This window comes from Mus pahari, chromosome 23, assembly GCF_900095145.1.
Source record: "Mus pahari chromosome 23, PAHARI_EIJ_v1.1, whole genome shotgun sequence".
NCBI lineage: Eukaryota > Metazoa > Chordata > Mammalia > Rodentia > Muridae > Mus > Mus pahari.
In genome coordinates, this window is record NC_034612.1 from 38989617 (window position 1) to 39011992 (window position 22376).

Here is a 22376-nt window from a genome sequence, read left to right on the forward strand (position 1 = left end):
GGGAGTGGGGGGAACACAGACATTAACATAAGGGATTACTGGTTGCTGACAGGTTCCTGAAAAAACAGTCTTCACAATGACATATTCTTGCCCTATCCAGATGTCAGGACTAAATGATACTGAAGAAAGGGACCATCGGTCAGAAATCAAACTTATCTCGGGTCTGGGCTGCAGAGACAGATGACTCAGCAGTTAGGAGCACTGGCTGCTCTTACAGAGGACCCGGGCTTGACTCTCAGAAACCCACACGGCAGCTCACAACCATCTGCGAGTGCAGTTCCAGGGAATTTCCATCCTCTCCCACCATCTGTGGGCACCAGGCATGCGTATGCTGCACAGACATACACGCAGGTAAGCACCCGTACACACACACAAAAAAACAGCAACGAAAAGCTTGTCTGGGTCATCCAAGGACTGTAATACGCAGACCAACTGAAACCAAGAACACAGTGACTGAGCTGAAGAAGTAGAAACCTCCAGCATAGAGTGAACAGGGAGGAAAGAGATGCTCAGGATGCCTGTCACCTTGAGAATAGGTGGAGCTTAAAGGATAAATGTGTTCCTAACAATCACATGCAGACAGGAGCAGGGGCTTCTGCTATGCCCCAGTCCACTTCCAGAAAAGGCCACGAAGGGTCCAGCACTGACACACTATGGGGCCTGGGGGTGGGGGGTTGGGTTGGGTTGGGGGTGCGTGCAGAGGCCAGCTGGAGAAGGACCCAGTTTCCTGCTTCAGGCCTAGCAGTTTTACAGAAGGAGTTCAATGGAGAGCATTGCAGTGCCTCGGGCACAGAAGGGGCGGGTGCTGGTTTTTATTAAATGTTTGCTATGCATAGCATAGCACGTATATATATGAAGATACGCAGAGCATAGCAACCACAGAATGTATTCACACACAATGAAATGCTTATCTCAATTGTGTGTAATTTGATTCTCTTTTAAAATGAGGGAACAATGATCGTTTAAAAAAGGAATCTGTCAGATGGAGACGGGTGTTGAGAAATCTTCCCACTGTTACAGGGTTTTGTTGCCAAAAACGTAGACTCTCTTATTAAGACTCTTAATATGGCAACTTACGTTTGAAGCAATTTTCCTATTTGTTGAAAAGAAGAAAGGAAAAAAAAACCCTCTATAGGGGCTTTGGTGGATTTTGCGTTGTTAATACAAAACTTCAACCTTCCAATTAATGTGAGGGGGGCAGAGGGACATCAAGGAAAACTTGAAAGTTAAACAAAAAAAATTCCTGCATAATTAGTGGGCATGGTTCGCCATGAAGCTCATTAAAAAGTTGATCACACCCACAAGCGAGGAAGAAAACAGCTTTCCAGAGCTGGGCAAAGATGCGGGAGGCAGGGGAGGGGGAGGGGAGAAGGTGTGGAGAAGGTGTGGAGAAGATGGCCAATGGGTAGGGGCCTGGGGCCACACAGGAGGATACAGGGCACGTTCTAAAGCCCACTTGTATAACTACAGGCGACAACGGCTGACTGGCAGAGAGGATTCCTGGTGTTCCTGACCCAAAGAAATGCTTGGAAATGATGCTCTCGGGGCTTAGAATTGCAGCCAGCAGATTCTGTCTGGACCTCTACACTGTTGGAAAGCAACTCTGAGAGCAGTAGCAACCACTGAGATTAAGCGCTGGAATACACAAAATCAGTGTCCCCAAATTGCTATCCCCCCCCCCCCCAGATGAAACACATTTAACCCCGTGGCTCTTTAACACAGATTATTCACCATTCTTGTAAAGATTTTGTGCCGGTAAGGTTTTCAGTGTTCACGAGTCTGAGTGTTAAAACATTCTACATTGTGTTTTTAGAATTCTATATAAATGCTGGCGGTTACAAAAGTCCTATAAGCCATCAATAGATCAGCAGGGGTGTGGGGTGGGGTGTGGGTAGACGTTTGTGTGTGCTGGGTGGGTGGTGCCCTCAATCAAGCCAGGGCCTTGCATGCAGAAGCTTTAGCCAGCACTGGGCTACATCCCTGGCTCTCTGCTTTCTAACAAGGTCTCGATACGCAGTGCTGTCTTTTTTATTGGCACTCCTTACATAACTGGAGCAGGCCTTGAACCCATGATCCTCTGCCCAGCCCCTGAGCGCTGACATTGGGAGGACACACCCACACAAACCTGGCTGCAGCTCACGGTTTTTTTCCCCTGGTTGGAAGCAATGTCAAAGCTGGGGCAGAATGTTCTAGGTTAGGGAAGAGGGCTGGCAATATCCAGCCCCATAGTCAAGGGAAGGGGACCGACAGCCATGGCTGGAAGAAAGGAGAAAGTCATTTCTACAAATACTTCTACTACTACTGCTCTCCATACTCCTTAAAAACCGTGGGTTCCTGTCTTGGTCAGGGTTTCTATTCCTGCACACAAACATCATGACCAAGAAGCAAATCGGGGAGGAAAGGGTTTATTCAGCTTACACTTCCACATTGCTGTTAATCACCAAAGGATATCAGGACTGGAACTCAAGCAGGTCAGGAAGCAGGAGCTGATGCAGAGGCCATGGAGGGATGTTCCTTACTGGCTTGCTTCCCCTGGCTTGCTCAAACTGCTCTCTTATAGAACCCAGGACTACCAGCCCAGAGATGGCACCACCCACAAGGGGCTCTTCCTCCTTGATCACTAATTGAGAAAATGCCCCACAGCTGGATCTAATGGAGGCATTTCCTCAACTGAAGCTCCTTTCTCTGTGATAACTCCAGCTTGTGTCGAGTTGACACACAAAACCAACCAGTACAGTTCCTTCTGTAAAATTATCACATCAGAAAAGTACAAAGAGAGTAAAGTTATTCTTGTTTTAGTTTCAACTAAGTCTAAGGGATGATTCTTTATTTATTTATTTTTTAAAGATTTATTTATTACTATATATAAGTACACTGTAGCTGTGTTCAGATGCGCCAGAAGAGGGCATCAGGTCTCATTATGGGTGGTTGTGAGCCACCATGTGGTTGCTGGGATTTGAACTCAGGACCTTCAGAAGAGCAGCCCGTGCTCTTATCCGTTGAGCCATCTCACCAGCCCCTAAGGTCTGATCTTAACCTCTCAGTCTAGTCTCACTAAAACACTAAGAGAGCCCTGTGTGGCACAAACCGGTGAATCTCTGTGAAGCTGAGTTACTCTGAAAGGCACCCAAAAATGGATCTGCTAAATAAATCCTAGAAAAAAAAATAGTTATTAAAGGTCGGGGTTCTGGGGTACATCCTGTGGTCGGCAAATGCGCACTGCACGCTTCCCTCCCAGGAACTGTATGGAAATGGCGCTGCTCTGCTCTCCGTTGTTCTCAGGCTCCTTTCTGAGCTGTGTCTAGCTGCTCGAGCAAGCCCCTTTCTGTTGCTACGATGGATGCTGCAGCTCTTTCCCAAGCCCCCATGGCTTAGGACAGTGTCCAATTAGCTGTCGGCAGCAGGCATCTTCTGCCTGCCTTTGCCCTCCGCTGCAATGACCTTACTTACTCTAGGAGGACTCCATACCATTAACTGGTTTAATCAGAGCTAAACAGAAAGCTGGTCTCAAAACCCCACTGCTAGGCAACGCAGGGACCTGCTGAACTAAATCTCCAGTGGAGAATATTTCTGAAATACAGATGAGAACAATTATGGGGACTTCACAATAAATTATTAATTTGGTTGAGAGTAATAGCCTGGAAAAAGTTTTGGGGAAAGTTGAGAATTACAATCTGAAAATCACCAATCTAAAACTCTGGAGAATAGACATGATGCTCTTTCTAGATCCTGGACCACTTTGGATTTCAAGAGTTTTTTGATTGGGTGTGCTCAATCAGTAAAATCTGTGCAAACACCCCCCCCCCCAAATACAAACAACTCCAAAGTCTGAATCACCTTTGGATAAAGGGATACACAACCTACACGGGGAAAACTAACTTAACCTATCAGAAATTGCTTCTCATTTCTTTAGAAGGCAGGGTCTCAGGCACCCTGGCCTCAAACTTGTTTGTAGCTCAGGGTGATCCTCCTGCCTCCTCTACCTTCAGAGCCCTGGGTAGGCCTGTTTTCTTGTAGTACTACAGAATTCAATCAGAGCTTCACGCCTGGCAGGCAAGCGCTATACCAACTGTGCTGTGTCTCCAGCCCCTGCCTGCTGAATTAAAATGAGCGTCTTTTCGGGTATACCTGAATGTATGATGAAGACTATAACTCCAGCAGGCATGATGGGTAACTAGTTTAGTGTACATGTGTGAATGGGCTGCCTCCACTGAGTCTGAGAGGCAGCGACCGACCGCTCTCCTTCAAAGGCACATTTTGCAAGTCCTTTGCCGGTATCTGCTTGGAAAATCAGAGAGGGGAGCCAGTTCTCACAGTGAAATCAGACTAATTTATTATCCTCAATCCGGAGCTAGCTTAGACTTCAAGCTCCGTTAGCTAAAACCAAGCTAAAATACTTTATCCACATCTATCCAGGGAGAAAAAGTTAAGATTAGGCGCAAGGCTTTTAAAGGCTAACAGACTTCATGAGAAGGGTTCTTACAACTGCATAGAAAACAAACCGCTCTTAAAAAAACAACTTTGATGAGTTAAGTGCAAAATGAATGGGAAACATATGGGTTATATTTCCCTTAAGATGCGCGAGGGTTTAAACACTCGAGGGAATGTGTTTGCAAAGTGTGTCTGAGGGGTGTTACAAAATAGATTTCAAAATGCTTGAAAAATAGCCCGCGGTAGCTAACCAACCTCGGATGGGTCACGATAGTTCAGCCGCCCCTAACTGCATAATAAGCGCAAGCACTGCCGTCCGAGATTTATGTTATGGAAGGGAAGTCATGCTGTGGTTGGTGATTTGTTTAAGAAATTACTGAAGAAGTGCTAACTGAAAGACATCTGGAGTAGTCGGCATGAAACTGAGCTGTGGGGTAGAGCCTCAATGGTGTCTAGTAATTGAGGACAGACATACACACAGCCAGGAGAATGGGGCCCGAGATCTCGAGTGTGCAATTCTTGGAGAGCTGGACCACTTACGGGAGGCTCTAAATGCAATGCATTTCTCTGAAGCTCTCAGGATGCTTAGTTTATCCCATAAAGCCTTGTGCTGAAAAACAAGACCCATGTACATGCCCTCTGCTGCGGTGGCAGCGGCAGCCCGGTTTACATTTCATGACACTGGAGTGCCTGACTCCCCACCCCCATCTCGAACGTGAAAAGCAATAGGATGTGGCTATGACACTCTCTAAAAATGTCCTGGTAAACGTGCCCTACCCGGGAGGGAAGGTAGAGTGGTTTAAAAACCTCAGAAGGCAGAGTAAATCTGGCCAGTAACTTTTGTGTATGCTTAGCTTTGCACGGAGTAATCTGGGGTCTAACTGGAGCTGGGCTAGATCTTGATCCTGCATAAGACAGGTCACTCTCCAGCCTGCCCCCTCTCCTGTAGAAGGCCAAGCAGGAATCCAGTGACAATAAATGTATCTCAAATATACTTGGCACCGCAAATGTTATCTTCAGTTCTTGCAGGCCAGTGTCTTGTATATCTTGACTATTGCCAACTTGAATTAATCGGCTCCGCATCCCCAATCCAAAATGCTCCAGAATCAAAACGCTGGACAAGATACGGCAGGCGGAGACCACCACACCCAGCCTACTGACAGAGCACAGTCAAAACAAAGGTCTAGTAAATATACTGTGTAAGATTACTTTCATCTATAACATTTATAACAGACATACAAAACATAGACTCTTGCTTTAGACTTTGGTCCTAGACTCAAGATATACACAAATAGTCCCAAGTCCCAAAGTGGCCAGGCTCTTAAGCACTTCTGGTCGCCAGCATATAGAATCAGGAATAGTCAGGCTGTGCATATAATAAACCTTTTGCTCTCTGACATCCTGACTTGCTTTCGCTTCGCAGTGAGAAACACACACGTGTTTGGTTCCTAGAGAAGAAGATTATTGAAAATGGTCAGTCAACTCTTCACCTCAAAGAGAGCTGTTTGGACCATCGATGGCTCCTGATTTCAGCTCTGGGTAATGGCAAGCTGGGAGAGGGTAAAGTTAGGAAAGAGACCATAAAGGGTACAAAAATTGCTTCCTTTCCCACCTGTTTGCAGGGCAGAAGGAGAACCAGCCAAGTGGGACAGGGAAACCCCGTTCCTCTGTTTGTTAGGAGGGAAGTAGAGGATATAGATGGGGGCAGAAGGACCCCGCAATGCTCACAGCAGTCTCAGTTTCGGGGGTGGGGGGCAATGAACTCTGCTCTGCCCCAGTCCACCTCACAACTTCAAGCTGCACTGGTCCTGGGCCCTCAACAAAGGAGAAAGGACAGACAGAGGACAGAGGGGGACAACTTGGCCCTTCCTGGCCTCTTCTAGTTTGGTGCCACTTACCCATGTCTTTTCTTGTCTACACTTCGGGAGGGTAAAACCGCACTTGCGGTCACAGGAAGTGAGAAAAGTTGGGCCACAGAACTGTTTTCAGACACCTTCCAAGCCACAAATAATAATGGCCCAGTTGGGTGACAATGCAGCTATGTGCAAATCCCAGCTTCACTCTTGGTCTACCCAGAGCACTTCTGGGATTTACATGCCTGAGTTTCTCTTTTGTGGCTTTGATAAGAAGACTCTGCCAAGAGCCATATAAGGGAGAACAGTTTATTCCGGCCTACAATTTATAAGTCAGTCCATCCTGGTAGGGCAGTCACAGTAGCGAGGGCATCAAGCATCTGGTCACGTGGCTGGTCATGTGGCATCCACAGTCAGGAAGCACAGAGGGACGCATGCGTGCTAGTACTCCGGCAGATGCATGCGAGCTAGTGCCCCACTCATTTTAACACAGTCCCGCATCTCTGCACAGGGATTGGTCCAGTCCACAGTTAGGATGTATCTCCCTACATCAATTGACATAATGAAGACGACTTCTCAGACACTAACATTAATCTAGATACTTCCTCACTGAAGCTTGTCTCCTAGGTGACTGTAGATCCTGTCAGAATGACGATTAATACTAACCATCAGGCAGAATCACAGAGAAACCGGAGAAATGACCGCATACACTTCACACACCGAACCTCAACCCTCCCTGTCCCCAAATAGCTCCAACTCAGTCCCCCACCCCCCACAATTCTCACAGCCTAGCAATGGTTTCACCAGGTAACTGCAGACTGGAAAAAAAGAAGAAAGGCCATTAAAGTCATGCAGATTGGTAGGAATATTTGAAAAACAAATGCCAACAAAGTGGTTGGTGTCCATAATTCTGCTCCACAAAGAAAAGGAGAAATTAAACTTCTCACTTAGGAACCCAGAGGAAGGGTGTGATACAGCTGGGCTCCAGTCACATCTTATTAGAAATTAGATGGCTTAGCCGCTAAGAGCCCTCGCTGTTCTTCCAGAGGTCCCAGTTTTCAGTTCCCAGCACCCACGTGATGGCTCACAACCATTTGTAACTTGGTTTCCAGGGGATCGGATGCCCTCTTCGGGCCTCCTCAGGCACTGTATGCATGCAACACACATACATAAATGCTGGGAAAATGCTCGTACACATAAAGAAGTTTAAAAATTAATGAGCATATGAACCGATGCCCGCATCAGCTGTCATTAGGGACAAGCAAATTAAAGCAGCAATCACACACTTACCAAAATGGCGAGACCCGCACAACTACCCCCACCAAACGCTGGCAAGGGTCTGGGGCAAGGGGAACACATAGTCTCAGCTAGTGCAACTGCAGCATGCCATGGCCAGGTAGGAAGATGGCATTGTAGCTTCTTATGAATGTAAAAACAATCCTACCACGCTCCAGGGACCATAGCTGGAGTTATTTACTCTGAAGGAGTTGAAGAACTTAATGCATACCCAGAAACCGTGCAGGAACATTGGAAACATGCAGAGTTTACAGCCCTGTATTCATAGTGGCTGTAATTGCCAAAGCTCAGTGGCAGCCAAGACACCTTTCAGCAGGTAGTGAATAAACAAAGTGTGGTGGGTACCCATACAGTAGAATAGTGTTTGATGGAACCACAGGTAGAGAAAAGTGAGAGGTGTAACTGCCTCTTGGAGGATTCCCCGCAGTCTGAAAGGCTCCAACTAGAATGGAGACCTGGAAAAGGCAAAGCTACAGGGACAGAAGGGTTTGGTGGGAGGGCCCGGGTGGTGGTGGGAGGGCCAGGGAGGTGGTGGGAGGGCCAGGGAGGTGGGTGGGGGCAGGGCCCCCGGAGGTAGGGGAAAGGACCTGGGAGGTGACAGGAAAGTGAACAGCCCCAGGTGCCTCTCAGGATTTTCAGGGCAGGGAAATGATTGTCCATGAAACAGTTCTGGCAGGTACACACATTATGCTCTTGTCAAAATCTACGACACTACCCAGACTGAGGCCCGCTGCAAGCAATGGACTTTCAGACAGGAGCACTTGTATTGTGCTGGAGGCAATATGCTAACACAGGAGAGGCTGCGGTACTGACAAGGGAGTATGGGAACTGTAAGAACCATTTCTGTTAATGTTTTCCTTAAAGTTCTCTAAAAAATAAAGTCTGATAATTCAAGAAACGGTTTTTGGAAGTGTCGTAAAATACAACTCGTGGTATGGAAAATTCACCATTTGGACTGTCCACTACGTAACAGTGCTACATAAATATTTATTAAAATAGTTCATTGGAGAACCACACATTTTACCACATCAACCTTAAAGCTATTAGTAAATTGCACAGAAAACAAAACACCAAGTTGACAAGATGTGATTTCATGAGAAGAGTCTGAAAAGGTTTATGGCAGCTAGTGAGGGGTCTGCTGTTCCTCTGGAAGCAAGAAGCGCACATCACTATAGGTCAGAATCGAGCCCCATAAGAAGCCACCGACAGTCAACTCTCTGGGAATGTATTATAACATCGCAACTTATACCAACACAGCAAGGCTCAAGCATGAAAGAGTGAAACACATTGAGCAGATACAACTTAGAAACATCTTTTTATTTAGGTTAGCTTCGGATACTGGATGGCAAACAGTAGAAGCAAAATCTTAGAGGCACATCCACCACCATTCTGTTGTGCAGGGGTCCTACTGGACACAGCGTCCACAGAGTGGCTACTGCAGGAGGGCGGTGCATGTGAAAACTGAGGTTCTCAGGGGGTGGACAGAGGAATCTGCTAGGTGCCATATGTTTAATACCACTGTGTTGTTTTGGTATTTACAGAACCCTGAGAAACCAATAGACTGTGTGCTATGCATGAACCTGCTCCTCAGGGTGAAATACATTCAAATAAAGGCTGGCCACAGCATGAAGAACAGCTTCCACACTTCACAGACGATCACACCTGCTCTCTGTGACTTCAGCCTGATTTACATAGTCATTTCCAGGCAAGCCAGGGGCTACAAGGTAAGACCCTGTCTCGAAATACTACTAAGACTACTAATAATACCAATTTTAAAATTCTGGTTTAGAATTGTAACATTAACAGGAAGTAAAAGCGGCAGTGTGGGCAGAGCTGGAAGAGCAGATCTGTAGAGATGAGGGAAAGAAGGCCTAAAACTAAGCCTGGGGGGGGGGGGGCGCTCCAGAGGGCAAGGGTGGCTTGTGGGAGATCTCGGGGGTCAGGTGTGTGGTGGTGGGGTGGGGCAGAGAGCAGGAGAGCAGGGAGATTACAGTGCAGGGAGAGGAGCTAGGAAAGGGGAGAACAGAGGGGGAGCGCCAGGAAAGAACAGGGAAAGAGCTTTCTTCTCCCTCCCTTCACCAACCCCCATTTACAGTGGCAACATACCAATCCCATACCATTAGCGTTACTACTAGTTTAAAGTCAATATCCAGGTTTTAATTCTGTTTTTAGTTTTCTTAAGGTTCGAGAAAAGCAGAGCAGAAAAGATCTCACAGCATCCTCTTAATAAGTTTTTATTAACAAGGCACCTGAAATGAGAATTATCATCAAAACTACAGTTTTCAGAGGGGAAAAAAAAACTTGTAAAAATTCAAATTACTACTAAGTAAATGTGTAAAAACATATCACCATACAGATCTAATATTTTAAATACTCAGTTTCCACATTAAGAAACAATATCAAAAGCAAGTGACCCAAAAATTAAATAAATAAGGAAAGCCTAAATTAAAAGCATAAATAAGTAAACATGTAGTAATTATGAGGTAAATAAACTGCAGAAATGATAAGTGTGGATGAGTGGTCCCCATGAGGGTTAGTCTCCCCTCCCCCACCCCCATCCTTCAACTTTAATATCAGTGCGGTCCCGGTGAGGGTTAGTTTGCCCACAACACATCCTTCAACTTGGTCCTATTTTCTTCTATTGTGATGGACTCTTAGATTCACATAAATATTATATGTGTCACAAATCTAAAACATTTGTACATTCAAACATTAAGCAACAAAACAAACTAGAAAGTTGGAATAGTCTAGATTCTTCCCTCATTCGCCACAGTTAGATCTTTTCTTAGAAAAGGTCGAGTCCCACCTAACATTTTATCCCAAAGCATGAGGCATACCCTAGATGTAATCTATGTTTAATAAGAGAACAGGGGAAGTGTACGACTATTGGGGGCCTGGTGTGTGTGTGTGGGGGGGAAAGAGACCAAAGAAGACCACACTGAGGTCAGAGCCACACCCACTACACAAATGACCGTTTCTTTGCCTGCCTCCCCAGTGGGGCACCAAGGAGGTTACCTGGGTAGACTCCTGTGGGATCCTGTAGTGTATCCAAGGAAGGAAGTCTCATGAACTCAGATACCCAAGAGCTAAGGAGACCAATAACCCCCCACAGAGTCACAACACACACAGGGATAATCAGCGACAATTAATACTGTAAACTGGGCTCACACATACTCCTGGGCGACTGCTCGTTTTTAGGGTTCCGTGTGCCTGCTTGACTGCTTTTGGGTGCTGGTCTGCCTACTCCATCCCACTCAGTGAACTCCCTGAAAGTTAGACAGCTGTGTGACTGAACTGTGACCCAGGCTCTCCTGTGAAGGCCCCAGCAGGGTGCTCCCAGTGTCTGGCATTTCTGATGACCATGTGTTGCCAGGGGTCATTCTGCCGACCTGATGTCACCTGTTGCTAAGCTGAGTAACTTAGGAGGTCACAGCTTCCCCTTAAAGAGCCATTTGTCTGGGACATCTCACCAATATTATCTTACTTTCTTTAAAAAGGAAACTATGGAAGCTTTCACAGTAACCACGTTACCTACGTGTATGGTTTTCATAATTACATGTGTAATTATGGCACAAAAATGATAATGTGGGCACATTGAAATAGATCTTTAATGGCTTTATTTTTAATTGTCTGTTTAAACAAACTGTTTAATTGCTTAAAACTTCTCGTTTTAAAACCAATCAAAGGTTTCAAAGGAAAAGCAGAGGGGAAAACCTTTCTATATATTCTCTTCTCCGATCACACAGTTCGCTGTCTCTCCAGTTATAAGCTAAACTCCTGCTGTAGTAGCAGAAGCCAGGAGTGACAGTTACTGGAGAAAATGTCCAGCCAGCACTGCTTGGCAAGCCACACAACCTCCAGCCACCATCTACACAGAGAGGGTGACCAGCACAGTGTGCCCACGACGGGACTATCAAACAACTGTGCACACACCAGTCCCTGCGCTGCTGCCCCGGAGCTCCTGTTTCCCAAGGAAGTAGGACCAGCTTCTTCTACTGAGGTACCACATCTGCTTTACAATCCAGAGCAGCGAAGAAAACAATCCCTACTGTGTGCAGGGTAACATGCCCCCTGCCGCCATGGCAGTGACAATGTGCGGACAGCATGTCTTACAGGAGAGACACATCTGAGTGGCCGGCCTCTTGCAGATCTGTGCCGTCTACATGTGACTTACTAACTACAGACCACCACCTACCCTGGCGTAGACGCAGGTCTGCACTGCGGGTGCATAAGGACTTCAGAAAAAAATAAGTTTATGCAAAGGTAAGCAATGCCAAAGCCAGGAAAGGTCTCCCACAGCAGGTTATGGAGAAGGTCGGGTCTTCCTTCCTTCCTTCCTTCCTTCCTTCCTTCCTTCCTTCCTTCCTTCCTTCCTTGTTTCTTTCTCTTTGAAATACAACAAGAGGAATGAGTGGGGTTGTTTCTTTCGGTTTGATTTTTGAGATAGGGCCTTGCTATTCTACACAAGCTGACTTCAGACTGTGTGTGTATGTGTGTGTGTGTGTGTGTGTGTGTGTGTGTGTGTGTGTGTGTGTGATATTTTCATCATCCTTTCAGCAGTTGGAGGACATTTGGGCTGTTTCTGTTTCCTACGGATCCTCCTGATTCAGCCTTCCACATTAGTTGTTTATTTTAAGCATTTATCGATAATGAGTCCCAGCTACTGGGAGGCTGAAACAGCTGGGCCCAGGAGTTGGAGACCAGCATTGGCAACAGAATAAGATTCTTCCTCAAAGTAAATAAATAAAAGCAAGTTTGTTCGTGGAAGGAAAAGTCTCTCAGTCTAATTTTTTAAAATTAGTCCCATTATAAATGCTTTTTGATTTGAAATTTTATAATCTGTGTGAAGGGACCTGTGTACTGTGGGATGTTCCCCTCTGGAGCCCGGGTTAGGCACAGACCACATCCAAACACCTATGTCCAAGCACAAGCCAAATGCAAAGAGATCCTTTATTAAGCAAGGCAGAGAGACATGGTGGCTGAATCTGAATTACACAGAAACAACAGTAAGCTAGCTTTTCGGGTGCTAATTGTAAGACGAAAGGAGGGGGTTCTGTCTTAGAATGAGCTAGAATGTGCTGGTAAGATCTGGTTGGTATGTTAGTTGGGTTAGTCAAAATAATGAATTCTGATAGCTGGACCTTGGTGTTCGGTCTCAGGAATGAGTCAGTGGCCAGCCATATAAGGGAACAGACCTTGGCAGGGAGCTTCAGGAGCGAGCTAACAGCTCAGTGGGGGAGGGGTAAAGGGCAAAACCTGTCAGTGCCCTGTCTGCCACGCTCCGGCCTGTGAGTGCAATGGTCAGCCTGCTGGAGCCCTTCACTCCCTCTCAGAAGAAAGGGGGCAGGTTACAGTGATCAGATGAGTCCGGGAGTTTAAAGAGTCGGGTTTATGTCTCCTGAAAAGAGCATGATGCATTTATAGGTTTTAATAAAAAAAAAGGGGGGGGGGGTCAAATATCTTAAGCAACATACTAGGAGTTTTTAAAAGTGCCTCTAAGGTGTATATACTATATAGCTTAAAACAGGCTCGAGAATCAGGATATCAGTAGACAAGCTTTTGAAAGCATAGGTTGCCTGATGATCCAGAAGGGGCAGTTGTAATAAATTACAGAGAACGAACATCAGGGCACAGTATGTGTGACCACACAGTGCATGTGACCACACTCATGTGGCCCCCTGTCTGAGAACCTCCTTCCTGGCTAACTCCTCATCTAATGAACACGGCAGATGTCTGCTTTAGTCCCACTGCACGCATAAGTTCACAGGTTCTGTTTGTGGGGTTGGAGGGATGGCTCAGCCATTAAGAGCACTGGCTGCCCTCATAGAGGACCTAGGTTTGGTTCCCAGCATCCACACGGTGTCTCACACACCCTGTAATTCCCGAATCCAGGGGATCCAGCGCCCTCCTCTGGCCTCCTCAGGCACTGCATGCGTGTGGTACACAGATGTACCTGCTGGCAGAATGCTCACATGAACAAGAGGGGGAAAGGCTCTTTTGCATTACCATAGGAGACTTAGTCTTCTTTAGAACTCAGATTACCGACCTAAAGGCTTCAAATTCCACACAGTCAAAAGCACACAGTGTTGGAGGTGAGAAAAAACAATAGCCATATTGACTTGAGCTTACTGAGTGAAGAGTGAAGACTTCAAAGGCTGAAGGCTGCTGCTAACAAAGAAGGGCTCTTCCCATCGTTCCAAAGGAAGCACGAGAGGCATGGGCACAGAGGCTGCAGGCCAGGGGAAATACTTGGCAGATGTCAGCGGAGCCATCGGTCAGACTCTTCCCCATGGATGTAAGGCAGCAGCTAACAGAGGAACTGGTACACTAGGAGGGCGAGTATACTAACTACATCTTCAACTCTAAGAGGAAGTATTAGATTCTACAGATTTAAAGATCATTCCTGAAGAACTCGTGATCATTCCACTCAAAGTGACAATTCCAAACTAACAGTCAGTGCATGTGTGGGCAAGAAAACTCTGCCAATGCTTTGTAAACAAGGCCCTCCCCGCACAGAGCTGCCCCTTCAGCCCAGGCCACAGGCTCACTTATTCTGTACCACAAGTATGAAGTTTGATACTGAAGCCAGCAGACTGTGTGAGCATCTCTTGTTTCTCAACTACATTTCTCTGTACCTTTAGGCATTTCTGTTTTGTTTTGGCCTTTAAGTGAAGATTTCTCTGATTAAAAATTCCAGATTTTTTTTTTTAATTTCAGGAATTTCTTCACATTTCATAAAGAAAATTCCCAGAGATGGAACAGCTGACCAATCACGCAGACCCAAACTCAACCATCCACTTTTCATATTTCTCCAGGTCTGCCGCTGAGACAGACTTGGCGATTTTCTTAAGTGCCAACTCCAAGTCCCCTCTGGTGACAGGCATCTGCAGCTCCTCCTTGGACAGGGCCCGGATCTCTTCCGGACTCAAGCCATTGATGCGCCGCCTCATCGCCATCAAAGAAGCGTCCCTGAAATCACAGGCAGAGCAGTCAGCAGCCATTCCTGTACCTGTTCTCACCACTTCCATTACTACAGAGTTACCACAGACATTCTATCACAAAGTTACCACAGACATTCTATCACAAAGTTACCACAGACATTCTACCACAAAGTTACCACAGACATTCTATCACAAAGTTACCACAGACATTCTATCACCAAGTTACCCAAACATTCTGAGGACTATTTTATATGTGCTTTCATGATACCACTTAGAAGTCTCCAGTCATATCCAGAAGTTTCAGAAGAGGTTCAAAATGGATGCGAAAGCTGGAGAGATGGCTCAGTTGGAATAGTGCTGGCTCTCTAAGCATGAGGGTCAGGGAGGGGTTCAATTCCTAAAACACCCCAAAATTCTGGGAATATTGGCATATGCTTGTCATCCTAGCTCTAGGGACATGAAAACAGAAATCCCTTGGGGGCCTGTTGGCCAGCTAGCCTAGCCTACTTGGCAAGTATAAGGCCATTGAGAGACCTTGTCTCCAAAACCAGAGTGAGGTCAGGGATGGTGGTACACACATTTAGTCCAGTATCCAGAAGGTAGAAGCAGGCGGACCTGTATGATTTTGGCTCTAGCTTGGTTTACATAGCCAGCTAGAAATAGTGAGACCCTGCAAAAAAGCAAAGCAAAGCAACCCACCCTTAGTCACCAACCATATAAACAAACTCAGGTGGCCAGCGCCTGAGAAACAACATCCAAGATTGATCTCTGGTCTCCAAGTACACACATGTGCACAGGCATCTGTCCACAGTCTACACCTGCACACACACACACACACACACACACACACACACACACAGGATAGGCGTTGAGAAGTGTGCTTTATCACGGAGGCCTGGGGCAAGCTCAGCTAGTACCTGGTTTTCTTCTCTGTGCCTCAAAAACAGCCTGGAAGTTTAGGAGGAGGAAATCAATTTTGGAATACAGAATTGCACACATGGAATGAACATCTGGCCAATGTTAAAATGAGTCAAGTCTATAGTCAATAAGTCAGTGTACAGCCTCGGCAAGTGGTGTAAAGGCGGGGATGTGAGCATCTCCCTATGCAGGCTGCCTCGGGTGCCTGTGGGATGCTTCTCCTGATCAACTGTAAACAAACACAAAGCTTTAAAAGAAATGGCTGAGTTCTCACATGACCTGCCAGGGTTTTACCTCAGAGGCTATGGAAACTAAAGTGAGCCTGAGGCCTCTAGATGCAAGTGCATCCACAAAAAACACTAGCGGGAAACACGAGAGAGACAGACGCTTTAAGGGAAAGTGCAGAGCCCAAGTATGCAGACTTCTCCACATAAGAACTAAAAGTTCTCTTTTTCCAGTGATGTATCTAAAGCCATGAAGTCCTTAAAGTGGAAGGGAACTGAAAACTGTGTCTCTTCCATCGATGAAACTGATCAACTTTGCTCATCCTCATGTGGTCCAAATTTACCCGCTAAAGCTACACACTATTGCTTCCGTAGTTCAGCTGGGCTCCACCCTACAGCTGATTAGCTAGGTGTCACTCAGCTAGTGTTGCCAAGTAAGACACAGTGTTTCTTAGAACAACCAAAAGTCTAGGTGAGGAACCAGAGAGAGCTCACTGGTGGAGCACTTGCCCCACACTGGCAAGCCTCCGGGGTCTGGTGCCAATACCCTAAGAGAGTGTCTGTAACCCTAGCACTTCTGAGACACAGGCAGGAGGAGCATGAACTTACAGACAGTCTTCACAACAGAGGGAGGACCCAGTACCAAGAATCGAGCAAGAGAAAGTAGTCATCCTATTATGTACGTGTCTGTGTGTATTGAGGGAATCTGTACTATGATAGATACTATGCTGTGTGTGTTTTTATGTACGTGTCTGTGTGTATTGAGGGAATCTGTACTATGATAGATACTATGCTGTGTGTGGTTTTAGGGCTGACCATTTGTGCTCAGCACTCCTTGGCTGCCCGCTGTTCTCTGTCTAAGGCTGAGGCCTCCAGAAATTGGCTGCCTGGGTGTTAGCATGGCTGTTGTTGTTCACGTTCAAGCAGTCAGGTTGGTGGAAGCAAAGGGAAGGAAATGGTGTAGTGATTATATTATTATAATTAAAAAATAAATAAATAATTTGTTTAAAAGAAAGTAAAGCTATTTGAAAAGGAAAAAATAAGCGCAAACTTCCAGGAAACAGGGTGCTGACCTCAGGTCTGGGGACTGACAGCACTGACTTCAAGGCCGTCCGTCCTGCACACCTAAAACTGGCCACAGGTCACCAAGACACACACACCTGCAGATGTTAGTGATGTCGGCTCCCGAGTAGCCATCGGTCTTGTCGGCAATGTCCTCCAGGTGGACGTCGGGGTCCAGCTCCACCTCCCGGAGGCTGATCTTCAGGAGCTCCGCTCTTCCTTTTGCTGTTGGAAGATGGAATGCCTCGTGTAAACGTTCTACTCCTTTTGCTGGGATCCCATCTTAACATCCGGGAAAGGAGAACAGTGGCAAGAAGAGACCATGATGGCCAGGCCTCCGGCACTTCTACTTGCCACACAATGCAGTCTCTCTACCTGCTGTATGTAGCCACTGAAACCTGATGGGACGCAATTCTCCTTATAGACGCCAGATGCCTGCTGTAAGAACCACAGCTCTGAGCTCTCTACACGGTCCAACACTGAGTAACACTGTCTTCAAGCATTGGAACTGCTTCTAAGTAAAAACACCTGGGGGATGCAGGGACAGCTCAGCAGTCAAGAGCACTGGCTGCTCTTGCAGAGGACCTGAGCTCAATTCTGAGCACCCAAGTGTAGCTCACACGTGGTCTGTGAGTCCAGTTCCAGGAGCTCTGCCGCCTTCTCCTGGCCTCTGTAGGCACTGCAATGCATGTGGTTCTAATACAGGCTGGCAAAATACCTATACACATAGAATTACTTTTAAAATAGAAAAACTATCTGGTCTAGTTTATCGAAAGAGACAGAATGGAGTAACTCCTCAGAATAACCCTGTTCAATGTTAGGATGACAGATTTAAGGAGCTCTTGTCCAAGGTTCAGAAAAGCTCCTAAGACACAGTGAGTACAAGCATCTCCCGGGTGAAGCTTCTCCTTAGAGTGCTAGCCCAGGGGCACTTGGTGCCAGCATGGCTTCCTCCCATGGTGTGGACACGGCTCCGTGCTGAGCCACTTGGCATCTCGCTGCTGTAGTTTGAGGAAGACCTGCTTGAACAAAACACCATGACAGGCCATGACAGGTTTACCTGGGTCTCTCCTAAGATACAAAAGAAAGTTAAAGTTCCTCAACTATTATTTTAAAAAATTTTAAATGTACAGGAAAAAAATCCTTTACATCTATTCACCACTCACTAGGAGCTAACAGTACCACTCCAGCTCCCTACCTCCCAACCCCCCTACACACACACACACACACATACACACACACTCACTCACACACTCACTCTCACACACACACACTCACACTCACTCACACTCACACACACTCACACACACACTCACACTCACACACTCACACACACTCACACACATACACACACTCACACACATACACACACATACACACACATACACACACATATACACACACACACTCACACACACATACACACTCACACACACACACTCACACATACACACGCGCACACACTCACACACACATACACACACACTCACGCATACACACTCATACACACACACATACACACACACACACACTCACACACACACGTGTGAATTGAGAGCTGGCTGCAGGTAACATTATACTCACACTCTCATGAGCATGCATTTCCCAAGAACAAAGACATATATGCACACTTTCACTATTATCATCAGGGCCTCGGTAAGTATCTGAAACACAATTCAAAGTGCAGTGCCCCTGTCCGCCGGCTTCCTGGTGTCTACCCCATCACAGCCTACATTAACACCGCACCTCAGCATTGCCTAATCAGAGTCTGCCCTTACCTGTTTATCTTTATTTGTTCTATCTTTCATGACACTTAGAATTCTTCCCCCAGCCGGGCGTGGTGGTGCACGCCTTTAATCCCAGCACTCGGGAGGCAGAGGCAGGTGGATTTCTGAGTTCGAGGCCAGCTTGGTCTACAAAGTGAGTTCCAGGACAGCCAGGGCTACACAGAGAAACCCTGTCTCGAAAAACCAAAAAAAAAAAAAAAAAAAAGAAAAAAAAAAAAAAAAAAAAAAAAAAAAAAAAGAGGCCTCCTCCCCCCAATCCCTAACATCAATGCATTTCCACAATAAATCTAAAGAGGTCTGCGTATAGAGAGGTCTGCACACAGAGTGGTTCAACCCAGGATGCTCTGGGAGAGCAGCAAGGTAGGAAGGGTTGCTGCTGACCATTTATCCGACGGTCTGCAGAGCGACAGCATCCTGCCTGCCGCGGGGACTCTCAGGAGATGAACAGTGGGACAGAAATGGGAGAGAGGTGGGCGCTAGGCTCCCAGTGATGACAGGTGGGTTGGGCAATGAAGAAAAGCAAACCTATCCCCGGGGAAAATGAGATCCGGTTTCCCCCACACTACACACAAAAATCAGCGCCAATGCATTACAAGTAAAATAGATGTGAAATTATATTATTTCAGGAAATAACTAGGAAAACAGTTAATGATCTCAGGGAGAACTCTCAAGATACAGGTTTTTATAGAGGAGCACTGGGGCCACAGAGACAGCTCAGCAGATAAACCATTTATCATGAAAGATGAGGATCCGGGTCTGGATGCCTAGCACCCACATCGAAGTCTGGGCTGGCGGGCAGCACGAACCGTGGTCCCTGAGCTGGGAGGCAGACACAGGTCCTGAAGGCTCGCTGCCTGGCTAATCTGGCCAGTCAACAAGCTCCAAGCGAGGGGGACAGAGGAAGATCCTCGGCACTGACCTCTGGCCTCCAGAGGCACGTGCACAGCACTCACGCACACATGCATGTGGCTCTGCACACACCACACACACCCCATGGAAGCACAAGCGAAGAACTTATTGTACAGAACACACTTGAATTGGGGACTCCTATTATCACAAGAACCATGTCCCCAAATATTCTTATGCTGAAGTCCTAACCCCCAGCCTTTTGGAGTTTGACTGCACTTGGTGACAGGTTTTCTTCCTTCCTTCCTTCCTTCCTTCCTTCCTTCCTTCCTTCCTTCCTTTCTTTTCCCTTCCCTTCTCCCTTTTGCTCCAGCCCTGCTCACCCCCAGCCCAAAGGTTTCTCATTTGTTTCTCAATATGGGTGGTTGTGAGCCACCATGTGGTTCCTGGGATTTGAACTCATGATCTCTGGAAGAGCAGTCAGTGCTCTTAACCAGAGCCATCTCATCAGCCCATGACAGATTTTCTTAAAAGACACGCTGAGATCATGAGACTGTACCCTAACCCAATGTAACCAGTATTCTCACAGAGAGTTTAGGGCACAGCTGTACTCAGGAGGGTGGTCACCTGTGGATACCAGAGAAAGATGGCGTCTACCAGGCAAAGAGAAGGATCTCAGAGTGAAAGCTGTCTGCACAGCCTCGATCCTGAGGAAAGCGTTATACTCCCTTTCTCCTCACTTGCTCAGGTGACATAACCGCGTCCACTCTGCAGGACGCACAGCTAGTCTACTCTGTTGGTGACTCCCTGCAGCCTTGCTGGACGATACCTGGGCCACAGCATGACTATCAACAGTGGCTTCAGCTCCTTTCCTAGAGCCTGGGCAGCCACTTTAGGAGGACACACGGTCTTCCCCTGGGTCTACCGATGTCCCATGACAGGATGAGAAGGCAGCATCTGTCCCTTCCTCCTATGTCTGTCGTCCTGGCTGGCTTATCCTCGGGGCAGATTCCACTCACCCTGCGCACAGATAGGTTAAGTATTAGAGAACTATCGTGTCCTAGTTCAGAGTTAATCTGACAGAGATGTGCCTGGTCTCTCATTCCCCTTCAAGGTAAAGTTCCCTACCAGTCACAGTGACCACCAAAGGAATGAGGAGAGGCAGCCCTGTGGGACCTCTGCCTGTGCCCAGGAGTGCCCATGTTCCCCCTGGGTTCCTCTCTCCTATGTCCTATTCCTTCCCTGCATGCAGAACCAGCTCTGTGATGGAGACGATGGCTTTAAGCCGAGCTTCCTCTTCTCCAGTATCCTATTGCTAAATAACAGGGTTTTTGTTTTTTGTTTTTTGTTTTTTTAATCTCTAACACTTACATGTGAGTTAGAGCTCCTACCCCACACCTGGGCTCCATGGCACCTTTGTCTTGGACTTTGTGACTTAGAGAAATGTGAGCAAGTAGGTTTCTGTTGTTTAATGCAACCAGGCTATGGTGCTCGCAATAGCAACTAAAAATGAACACAGAAGAGCACATAGCTCCAGAATGGAACTACATCTGCATGCAGTGGCACATGGCTCCAGAATGGAACTATCTACATCTCCATGCAATGTTACACGGCTCCAGAATGGAACTACATCTCCGTGCAATGGCACACGGTTCCCAAATAGAACTACATCTGCGTGCAGACGCATCTGAGCAAATGCAGTAGACCAACAGACACCGTTCTGTGACTGAATTTATGTAAAATTGCAAAAGAAATAAAACTGTTTGGAAATATATTATTAAGTGATACAATTACGAGGAAAAACAGTAAATCATTTTTATAAAAGGGACAACAGCGGTTAGCAGCAGGCCTGGAAGGGAGTGTGCTTGGAAGGACACTCTGGGGACTGCTGAGTTCTGAAGATGTCCTGTCTCTTTCCTAGAAGTGGGGACAAGAGCATTTGACTTGCCAATTATTGAATAAACAGAGAAAGCTAATAAACAATTCGGTCCTGAGTTCACACACACACACAGTTGAGAGAGACAATATGGCGCGAGTAGTCACAGTGGGAGGAAAACAGGCAGGCATCTTCCAATGCTTGGGGGAAAAGGGGGCACAACCCGGAACTCTTCCCCGGCAGGCACCGGTTCTGGAGATGGAAATGAGCCTGGGGGGCCTTTGGGACAAACACACTCAGGTCACTGGCACAGAGACAGTCTGACAGCCATGACGGCCGAGTCTCTAAGTGGAGTCACTTTAGCCACTGCTTTAGGTAAGATCGTCTCGTAAGCTCAACCAGTAAGCAAGCCCTACTGTAAGAAAAAGCAATGTGTTTAAGTCATAAGATTATCGAAAGTAGCAGAATAAAAGTGACAGTCAGGGTAGGTGACATACGGGAGGGCCTGTGAGATGAAGTTCTACCAATTAATTACGTTAGCTAGACTAGAGGTCAAGTCACAGGAGAGATCAAGTAATATGTTACAAATGTACACTTTCAAAATTCATAGGCAAGGCTTCCCTTTCTACCCATGGAGGGACAACTGACACCAGACCCGCCCTCCTACGGTAAACAGCTATAATCTTAGGAGAAGTCGGGAGGCCAAGTGTTTCCATGTCTGGGTGTTCGCCTGCTTGTCTGGCTATGACCCGGTGTGTGCAATGCCTGCAGAGGCTAGAAGATGGCTTTGGATCCCCTGGGACTCAAGTTACAGATGGTTGTGAGCTACCATGTTAGTGCTGGGACCCACTCCAGCGCTCTCTCAAAAGGCAGCCAGTGCTCTTAAACCACTAGCCATCTTTCCAGCCCCAAGAACTTTAAGATGCGTTTTTCTTGGTTTTGCCTCTGAGTGCCAGCAGGGACGCCCTTTATAGCAAAGCAATACCCAAACGCTCTACAATATAAAGCCCATGATATAAATCACATGGTGTATTAAGAAACAGAGAAATGGGGGGGGAGGGGGCTGGAGAGATGGCTCAGTGGTTAAGAGCACTGACTGTTCTTCCAGAGGTCTTGAGTTCAATTCCCAGCAACCACATGGT

At 46.8% G+C, this 22376-nt stretch overlaps 1 protein-coding gene across 7 annotated transcripts in view; it reads right to left on the reverse strand.

Moving 5' to 3' along the window:
- Positions 1–9768: 9768 nt before the first annotated feature.
- Katnal1 (katanin catalytic subunit A1 like 1) overlaps positions 9769–22376 on the reverse strand; it is a 61924-nt gene continuing 49316 nt past the window's right edge. For all 7 annotated transcript variants that reach the window (XM_029533759.1, XM_029533758.1, XM_029533757.1 and 4 more), the window contains 2 exons: positions 16824–16950; positions 9769–14549 (listed from right to left, as the gene is read on the reverse strand). In XM_029533759.1, the coding sequence (XP_029389619.1) occupies positions 14351–14549; positions 16824–16950 (326 nt within the window). In that variant the 3' untranslated portion in view covers positions 9769–14350. The remainder of the gene's footprint in view (positions 14550–16823; positions 16951–22376) is intronic.